Genomic DNA, 10,629 nt, shown 5'->3' with positions numbered 1-10,629 from the left:
AGAAACAAGAAAACTTTTACTCCCTCTACTTGTATAGAAACTAAAAATTTTCCATAAATCCTGTATTGTTATAAAAATAATTAGCAGAAGATGCATTAGGCAGCACGATGGTGCATCAAGTAGTGCTACTGCTTCACACCGCTTCAGTGGTGTGAGAAAACTCGGGTTCAATCCCTGCTCAGTCTGTGTGGAATTTGCATGCTCTCCCAGGTGTGTGTAGGTTTCCTCCAGCTGTTTTGGCTTCTTCTAACATCCGAAGACATGAAGTTCAGGTGGATTGGCGATGCTAAACTGCCCACAGTGTGCGCATGTGCAGCTACCCTGCAATCCACTGGCATCCTGTCCAGGATGTACCACCCTCTGCCTTTTGCACAACGCTTGAAGGATAGGCTCCGGTTCACCATGGCCCTGCTCAGGCCGAGCAGCTATTGAAACTGGATGGATGGATGGAAGCTGCATTTGTTCAGTACAGCCTGTTGAAATACTTTTCAGCTCTTGACAACTGAATGTTTTGTTACTTTTTACAGCTACAATGAAGGCTTATTTATTTAGCTTCGGCCTAAAAGAAAGGTACAAACATCATGGAACCTTTGAAATTTTAGACGGACTGGCTGAATTGTCAGTACAAGCCAGAGTTTGCCTTTTTGTTGACTTTGCTTTTGTTTGATTTCCTGCTGCATTTTCAGATTCTGCACAGTTCTGGTTTAAGATTTTATCCTGGGAAAAATGGAAATCAGATGGACTGGACAAAAGTGTAGATTCTGCTTCCATTCCATGCAAACCATGGGGGCAAAATGGTAAGTCTGACTTTCTGTCCATTAACCACACATGTCCTATCTGAGATCCAGTTACTATGGTGTCTTCACGTCTAACTGAAGAGACCTCTAATGCATTTTGGGTTAGCCGAGTGTTCTCAGCTATGGACACATTCTGTGGATTATGTGTCCCTTTCATGCACAGTTCTGAGCTAGAGACAACATGAACTTTCTCTGTTTCTAGAAGTGAAGAACCTGAGTGTGTCATAAACTTCATGGTGGTATCCAGCTGTGGTACAAAAGAAATATCAAAGTCAGGGTGCTGTATCAAGCTAAAAGGATAATGAAGACTTTTGCTGCTCTCACCCTCAGATATCACTGAATCCAGTTCATAAACTTTGTCCAAGTATGTAGCATCCATGGAAGCATCGATTGAAGTTCTTTGGCGCTGATCTTTTTTGCGGTCCTTTGGGTGCTTATCTGGTTCAGAGAAGCAGCTTGAACGTGGAGACTTTTGAGTGCATGCTTCCCAGCACACAGGACTGGAGGATTTCAGAGCTGATTTGTGGTCAGTAGATATTCCACTAGCACAACTGGGAGTGACTGAATTTTTAAGTGCTGCTGCAGACAAACCACTGCTACAATCATCAAAACTGAGCTTTCTTAGGTAGGACAAGGGCTTCCTTCTGGCCTGTTGGTCATTACAGATGCTTGGACTCTTCAAAGTTAGGCAACTGAAAGGTGATGATGGGGTTGAAGGAATAGAATGCTCCATAGAGGACACATGCTCAGTTTTTTCTGGAGTGAAATTCTGCTCCAGGCCATTCTTGTCACAAAAAATACCAGTCATGAGTGTTTTGGAAGTTAAAAAAAAATCACAAGGACCTGAGGAATCAGCACTGGTACCTTTGATGGAGACCGAAGAACTTTCCACATCACCCAGGCTGTCTTTCATTGTCACAGTCTTTGTGTATCCTGTCATTGTGCAGTGACCTTGGCCAGCTACTCCCTCTTCTGCCTGATGTTCATTCATCATCTCTTGAAGCACATAACCAGAGTTTTTAACGGCCGCAGTCTTGTCAGAGGTCATCTGGCTTTCAGAGACCTGGGCTTCAAGCTCCTCAATATATTTATCAGTGCGCTCCAGAGCTTTCTGCAAGTGCTTTAGATCACGCTCGTATTGGCTGATCTTTGCCTCCAGAGCAGCAACGGTGTACCTGCCAAATCTTACGAGACAAAAGTAGATTGAATCAAACAGTGGCAGTGATTTCATCAAATGGCAATGCCCCCTCTACATCTGTGTCCTGAGACATTTCAGCTGTACCTCAGATGGACTCCCTCTAACCTCACCACCAAAATACTGAGAAATATTTACTCAAGACTAAGCTGCACTTGCATCATGTATAGTACACCTTTGACAAATACACAGATGAAAAAACTTCAAAAGCACACATACTTTTGGGGAGACCTACTCGCCACCTCTGCTTTCAGGTATGAGTTTTCTCGCACAAGATCCACATTTTGAGTTCGTAGAGTTTTGTTTGCCTAAAAGATGTAATTACATTTGCTTCTGAATATGATTTAAAATTTATCTTGAAACTGGTTCATGAAGTATTAACAAATTTTATTTAACCACAACAACTCTTATTGGATAATTGGAAAATAGGTATTTTATTATGTTATTACCTCTTTTAATTTCTCTATTTCCACCTGCAGTTTTTCCTGTAACTCTGTTGCAGCTGCCAAATTTCTTGTCCACTCCTCAAGAAAATGGGGGTCAATTCTCCCGCCCTCAAAGCTTTGCTTCACATCTTCACTTTTATCAGACACTTGGAAGCTTGATGAACCAAGGGCAGTTTTTAGTTGTTCTTCTAACGTTAAGTTTCTGCTTCTTAGTTCTTCATTTTCTTTCTGAAGACTATCAATTTCATCCTGAATAAGAAAACCACTACATAAATATAAGACTAAAGAGTACATAAATTCAAAATATACAAACTACATTTTAAGAAAAGCACAACAAAAATTAGACATGTCTGACATTCGGTTTTGCAATATGTTCATTTCCTTGGTATACCTCATATTCCCTCAGAAGCAGCACAGATCTGGTTTTCCTCAATTTCTTTTTCATAGAATAGGTGTCATTACTTTCATGTTCAGTTGTTGCACCTGAAAGGTTATCAAAAAATAGAATCATTTATAAATTTGTCAATAAAGAATAACTCCTGGTCCCGGCCATGGTGATATCCCACTGCAACTCTCTCCTGTTTGGGCTTTCGGCCTCTGCCATAAAACCTCTCCAGGTGATACAGAACGCTGCTGCATGAGTCATGTTTCACCTGCCAAAGCGTTTCCAAGGATTCCCCCTCCTAATTCTCTGCACTGGCTTCCTATAGCTGCCCGGATCAAATTCAACACTCTGGCTACTGCCTAAAAACCCTCAAGGGATCTTCTCCCGGATAACTCTCTATGCCCCAACCAGACTGCTAAACATCTCCACCTCTGGCCGTTTGGTGGTCATAAGCACATGACACCCAAAATCAAAAGAAAGGTTTTTGGTTTTGGTTCCGATGTGGTGAAATGACTTCCATCTCTCACTCAGAACTGCTGAATCTCTCTCTACATATGAGAAGGGTCTCAAAAGTCAGCTCTTTCGGTTTCACTTCTCCCCTGATCTCGTACGTGCTGAACAAACACATATGTGTATGTCATTTAGAATTTTTTTTTTTCCAAAGGGCCTACAGGCAGCTATCTATGTAATGAATAGTTGTATAGCAGTTTATATGGTGTTATGAGACAAACTGTCAATTAAATGTCTGCATCCAAATCTCTCCTTCTGCTGGTGTGATGAACTTTTTGTATTGTTCTCAGAGATGTACGTTGCTTTGCAAAACATCATCTGCTAAATAAATAAATATAATTTGATGTATTTTTAACATTTAGCCTATATAAATTAGTGCTATGAATACCTATACTACCAACATTAACATTTACAATTATTCACTTAGCTGACACTTTTCTCCAATGTAAATTGCAGTGCTTTTTTTAACCCATTTATACAGCTGAGTAATTTTTACTTAAGCAATTTAGGGAAAGAACTTCCAACAACGGTACTACAGCTGGAAGTGGCAGCTCTAACCATTATGCCTCATGCTGCTACACTACTTATTTCTGCATTTACTTATGGGTTTATATTTTCATGAAACAGCTGGAAGAGGACAATGAATAGCACTTGTAGTGTGAAGACCGCTGATTCATGTCCCACCCCTGGGTACTACTGCAATGCCCTGGAGCAAAGTACTTACTCCGAATTGCTCTAATAAAATGTCCAGCTGTATATATAGGATAAATAAGTGAAGAAGCTTTGAGTAAAAGCATCAAATAAGCAAAATACTACTACTATTAGTAATAAGAAAAAATTGAGGCTCTTTTTAAAAGGTAATAAAAAGTAATGTGTTTCCCTTTTAAATTTACCACTTAATTCTATAAAAACAAGCAATAATAATCCTATCAGCACAATCATCAGGTATGCCTCCCATTAAAGTGTAACTGAATCCATCCCAGATAGTGTACCTATGATCTCTCTGCAGGGGTTCTCTGGGGTGATGGGAGTCCTGCACGTGGGACACTGATTCGCCTTCTTCAGCCACACCTCAATGCACGTGGAGCAGAACACGTGATAATTACCACAAATCACCGGGTGCCGTACCTGCAGGAAGAAGATATTTAGTGACCAGCCGCAAGCTAGACCCACTGAGACGGTTTGGAGAAAACTGGCCTTTTTTCTACAATGCTTGTGCTCGGTTTCTGATTTTTGTTGCCTCTTAGCTGTAATCACTGTTGGATTATTGTGTTTTTTGGTGCACTTTGGGATGTTTGTGATACTTCTAGGCGTACCTAACAGTGATTAACCGTTAAAACGTTGGTCTTATGTGGATTAGATTACAGCATGTTGTCAAGTGTTGTTATGGCATATGTGTGCTTTTTTTGATGAAAGTTGCAATATTGTATCAAGTGGAGTGAGGATTTCAGAGCAAGTGGATCATATGTTTTCTGTACTTAAACTGTGTAGGATCATTTTATGAAACTGGTGATATTAATAGGTTTTATGTGTGCGCTGCTTCTCTATATGTTGTGCTTTTCCTGTCCTTACCACCATTTGTAGTGTATCTGTGTAGAAGTGTTTTTTTTTTTCCCTTTCTTTCTTGAGTTCAACCACAAAGACACTGAAATTTACATCGACGAAACAGTAACAATGTGTCTCAATGGCAAGAGCATTGTCATAAATCCCATTAATATTAGTTTTATAAAATGATCCTACACAGAGTTTAAGCACAGAAAATATATGATCCACTCGCTCTGAAATCCTTACTCCACTTGATAATATTTGCAACTTTCATCAAAAAAGGACACATATGGTATAACACCTCACAACATACTAATCTAATCCACGATACTACTATGTACTGCGTCTGCGGCACCATGCATGATTTTTCCACAAGAACGAGAGAGAGAGAGAGAGAGAGAGAGAGGGAAAAAAAAGTTTCAAAAAAAGCAACAGAAAACACCGTTATTACAGATCGACCAATAAATACAGAACTTTTCAGCTTTTCCTTGTTGGGGGCGCCTGGCTTACTCTTTTTACTTTTTTCAGCTGCTACATTTTGGATGAATAATAAAAGGAAACACGGTGGTCGGGTGGAAAATTATGTGGCGTCGTACCGCAGGGATATGTAAACATAACTACTCGTCCGTAACGTAAGTGGTTATCCGAGAAACCCCGCGGCACTGCTCTCTCTCTGCTGGTCTAGCACGAACATTTATACAGCTAGCTAACAAATATAAATATATATAATTATATACACAATTAACTTAAGAGTAGGACTGAGGAATTCTGAGCCGCTAAATTATTATATATTCTCGTGAAAGAGATAATATATCCAGTTTTAATTCCGTATGTTTACACAAATCAAATAGACGATTAAATACAAATAGTTTACCTTTCCGAGACATATTTGGCAAGATATTGGCAAAGTTAAAGAAACGGTTACGTTTTGAATACTCGTCTGAGCCATAATCTGGACGTATTCGTAGCTACCTACAAAACTTCCGCCAAAACCCCCGAAAAAGTGAATGAAGTTGAATCCTCATTGCCCAACAACTGGTACCTTCTGTTCATTGGCTACGAGCCACACAGCTGCAGTGCAACACTGATGTTCCCAACCAAACGTCGACAGTTTCTACGGAAAGCCAGTATGTACAAATGGACCCGCCTATTAGCACGGTTTCATTAAAAAATCGCTAAATTAAACCATTCTATTATTGAGATTTACCAGAGAAAAATAAATTGGTTTGTGTGCTGAACTCTTCATGCCATATTTTTATTTAATTTGTTAAAGTTGTGTGTTAAGATTTGCTCATAGAAAACTGTTGCTTAATGGCTTTGCATATCCTGTAATGCTGTACTTCTCCCTTGACCCTTGCTTGCACAGCAGGTGGTCCGATAAGCTTGAAGATCATTACACAATTTACCAACACAAAATATCAGTCCTGAATGAATTAAAAATGTTTTTGCAGTTCTTGTAGAGCAGTAAAAGTATCCCTACTGACTCCAAGCTACATTTCGAACATTTAATTCTGGCTTTAAATCACACATTGTCAGCCTATTAAGCCTGGCTTACAATATTTCCATGCACAGTCAGTGTAATCAATGCATAATTACTTATGAATTATGCGTAAAGTAAATTACTTTTAAAGATCATGGTCCATCTAAAGCAAAAATGCCAGGTGTTATGTTTGGTTGATAAAAATGTATTTTATGAGAGGAGTATATCATTTAAATGTAACAAGGTACATAATACTGCATTGATAAAACATTTCTACTGACATTGATATATTTCCTACAATGTTAATGTTTGCTTCACTATGTGCTTTGGACAGATGTTTGTAGTAATTTAGCTATTGATTTGCGACAGCAAGTCACCACCACTACCGACTGCAATGTATATTGATCTCGTCTGAGGGCTTCTCATCCTTAAATGACATAAATTGATAAATTTGACTTGTACCAGTAATGGACGGTCATGAGCCAATGACCTGTGTGTCATGCCTCCACAGGCTTTTCTCCATTTTAAAAAGGCTTAAGAAGGTTTCAATCGTCCCAGGAGCAAGGCTTGATGAGGCCGCTCCTTGGCGGCTCAGCTCATTTCTTCAGTCTACAGTTTATGCTGTAATTGTATTAATTAGTCATTGCTCCTATTAGCCTTCCGCAGCCTCTGTGGTGGTATGAGTTAAGGATCAGGATGGCCGTGTGGTAATTAGGATGCGCTTGTGCGGAGGTTTGGTTTCAAGAGCTGCCTGCAATAAAGAACACTCCTGTTGTGGCCTTTTTGTAGTAGAGTAAGATCTCTTCTCTCTACCCATCTCCAGCATCCTTCAAAGGCTTGTTATGTGACACAATAAAACATTTTATTGTGTGCCTGCCTTAATGCATTCTTCTTCCTTTCTTGCCACGATATTGTCCACCTTCCGCTTTTATCTTAAACATGCAGGGCCTATCTGTGGTCCGGTCCCCTCTCCCACTGCACACACTTAGTGGACTGGCAACAGGAATCAAATTCTGTGATTTTTGTTTCTCTATACTCTCACACCCTTGCATCTCAGGTGCAAGTGCAAAGCTTTGTGCACGTATTACTATGCTATTAACAATTATTTAAACATTTAAATAGTTGCAGACTTTATACTCAAGTATTTCAGGGTGGGAACCTTGATCAAGAGTTATACAGTTGGATTGGGTATTTGAATCCAGATCCTTCATTATTCAAGTGTTATTGTTACTAATTCCCATCTACACTGTTAAGACAAGAGAATCATGATGCATAAAGGCAGGCATTGGTATGTAACCATGCAGTTGAGGTTCCAACATGTGAGTGTATTTTTTTCCTCAAAGCAGCTTACACTTATTTACATTTCTTCATTTAGCAACTTCCAACAAACTCTATGTAGTGCTATCAGCCCATACCTTACTCACCAAGCTTCCAGTGGGTCATTTCTCCATACATCAGGGGAACACACTCTCTCTCTGTCACTCACACACTACAAGTGAACCTAAACAGCATGTCTTTGGACTGGAAACCAGAGCATCCAGAAGAAACCCAAGCAGACACAGGGAGAACATGCAAACTCCACACAGACTGAGCAGGGTTCAAACCCACACTCTCTTGCACCAGCCAGGCACTGTAAGACAGCAGCACTACTAGCTGTGCCACCCTACAGCTGAGTAAGTTTGCTTGAACAATTTAGAATACATACTTTGCTCAGAGGATTTACAGCTGGAGGTGGAATTCAAACCTATGACCTCTGGGTTCAAAGGCAGCAGCTCTAACCACTGGACTACCAGTTGTCCCTTATTCCTTTACTAATATTGTCTGCTGCCAGAGAGTACCTACCATTATGCATGTTTGCCTCTGTGGTTTAAGGGTTAAAGACAGGTTTTCAGAATGAGTGTAACTTTCTTAAAATCTCCGCACTTGAAATAAATTGCAAAATGTGATGATAGGTAGTGGTGTTATAAGTGGTGTAGTGGTCAAGGCAGATTGTGTAATGGTTAGTGGTGCTGCCTTCCACTCACTCCTAGATTCAAGTTACACCCCTTGCTGTTGTACTCTTGAGCAAGGCACTTACCTGACTTGCTCAAGCTGTAGAAATGATTAAATAATATAAGTAGCTAAACAATATGAGTCAAATATCACCTAAGGAAACAAGTTTAAATGACAGTTATACATATTTTCCTCCCACTTAATACTGGATGACCTTTAATCAAGTTTTTCTTTTAAATATCTGTGGTAAAAAGGGGTTTCAACATTTAATTTACAAAACAAATTTAATGTTCTATTTAATATCTAACTTTGGCTTCAGTAATTTTAGGCATTGAAGCATTACTTAAATTATGAGTTTCATTCTTAATTTTACATTTTTTTTTTCTGTTAAAACACAACCATTAAATATAATTTCTAGGGAAATAGAACTACAAGTTCAACTGAAAAATTATAAAAGTATAAAAATCCTCTTTTGTTCAGTGTGATGCAAGGCAGTTGAAACTTTTTGACTGCTGTTATCACTTCATTATGCTAAATTTGTATAATTACTAAAGTTAGACCATATATATGATCATATACATTTTATTTTAAAATCCTGGCTGTCTATGATATTTGTTAAAACAGAGGTATGAGACATAAAATAGAAATTTACAATAGCTGAAATATGTATCAAATAGATGTTTGCCTTCAGTTCATGACTGTATGTTCAAAACAAAACACATGTAAGTTTAAAACATTTTCTGTTCTTGTAAAGTTTTTGATAATTACTTGTTTTGCCAGTGGTGATGTGGGGAATTAAAACAAGGAAAAATCCTGAAATTAAGTATCGACATAACTATTCAATGCTTGTTTGTTTGCTGTGTTGCACTCCCTACAAGCAACACAATAAATTTGTTTCATCTGAGTCGTTCATGTTTTACATGATCTTACTTTTTCGCTTCTTGTCACTTTCCCTCCAAGTTTTTTTTTTTTTTTCTCGATATTTTCACGACTTTATTGAAAATAGATGAAACGGCAAAGCCAGAAATAATAACCTACATTAGCCACATGTGACACAGTGTAACAGGCTCTGTCTTTTCATAGGCCAGGCAATGGGAAACCACCCATACTGAGTGCAGCTGTCCACACTGCAGTTTGATCAGTTCAAAGTTTTAAACAAAAGATGATGAAACTGAATCCTCCCTATGTTTGAAATCACATAAAGCAAATATCTGAGTGCACATTTACATACAGCAGTATCTGCATTTATATCATCTGTTCTTTTCTTCAATTGCAGTATCTGAAATAATTGTTGATAGAACCAGCACTTCCAGGGTTCCCCTTTCCCTCCATGTGAGGTTATTAATTATTTGTGGCCACATGGCTCTCTATTGTGATGCCGGTCAAGGATTATAATTACCACTTTGCTGTTTGTATCGTATTTATCCGTTCTTTTCTTAGTGCCATATTACCTACAGCATCGCCTTTCCCCATTCTCGATATACAGGACCAAAAGTGCAGTGCACATCATTTATTGATAAGACAAAAAGAATGTAATGAAATTATCAATGTTCTTGAATTAATTATGAACATGATTAAGAAAGCTAAAATGTCTGGAGCCAGGGTCTCATTACCCATTCAGTCTTAGGGATTGCTTTCATTCAGGGAAGGGGAAAAAGGCTTTGAGCAGACCTGCTTTTGCATTTTGCCTTTATAGTAGTCTCCTGCATCTCATGCACTGTTTCCCGTTGGCACTTTTTCTCCAAAAGATTTTAGACTTTTTTTTTTTTTTTTTTGGTTTCCCGACTGATTTAAGTTGAAATGTTCTCTGGGTCGCTGGCCTGCTGTGAAAACGTGAAGGGAGGATACATCCATCCAGCCTTACAGTGCTGCCAGAACCTGTGCTCTGGAGGTGAGTTGTATGATCTGGAAGGGAAATCAGCTCTGCCAGTTGAATGGCGGCTGACCTGCAGTTCAGGACTCTACACCTTTTGTGTCTGAATTAGTCATATTTTCATTTAATTTTTCAATGGAAAAGGCTAATTGCCAGAAGTCCAAAGGTGACACATTTTATGTGGACAATTTAAAATAATCTTTGGACTATTCTCTATGCACTGTTACAGTGTAGGCAGAATTTATAATATGAATGTGCTCTTAAATGTGGTGACAAGTAAAAATAAAAAATTAAAATAACAGCTCAAGGTATTTTTTATGGGGTGGGGGAGGAATTTGATTATTGATGTCTAAATTGTAGGGACATTTCTTGTAAGCCAACTTTTCTGAAGGTTGAAAACCTATTT

The 10,629-nt window shown here is 38.8% G+C and overlaps 1 protein-coding gene across 1 annotated transcript; it reads right to left on the bottom strand.

The window, feature by feature from the left end:
* obi1 (ORC ubiquitin ligase 1) lies at nucleotides 1-5,897 on the bottom strand. Its single transcript, XM_018743048.2, has 6 exons — nucleotides 5,753-5,897; nucleotides 4,326-4,461; nucleotides 2,830-2,921; nucleotides 2,442-2,687; nucleotides 2,212-2,300; nucleotides 1-1,981 (listed from the first exon to the last, which is right to left on the bottom strand). The coding sequence occupies exons 1-6, from the start codon at nucleotides 5,825-5,827 to the stop codon at nucleotides 580-582; spliced, it is 2,040 nt and encodes a 679-aa protein (XP_018598564.1). The 5' UTR covers nucleotides 5,828-5,897; the 3' UTR covers nucleotides 1-579.
* Between the last annotated feature and the right edge of the window lie 4,732 nt (nucleotides 5,898-10,629).

Source organism: Scleropages formosus, chromosome 12 (genome assembly GCF_900964775.1).
Source record: "Scleropages formosus chromosome 12, fSclFor1.1, whole genome shotgun sequence".
Taxonomy (NCBI): domain Eukaryota; kingdom Metazoa; phylum Chordata; class Actinopteri; order Osteoglossiformes; family Osteoglossidae; genus Scleropages; species Scleropages formosus.
This window is presented reverse-complemented; position numbering and strand designations above follow the sequence as displayed.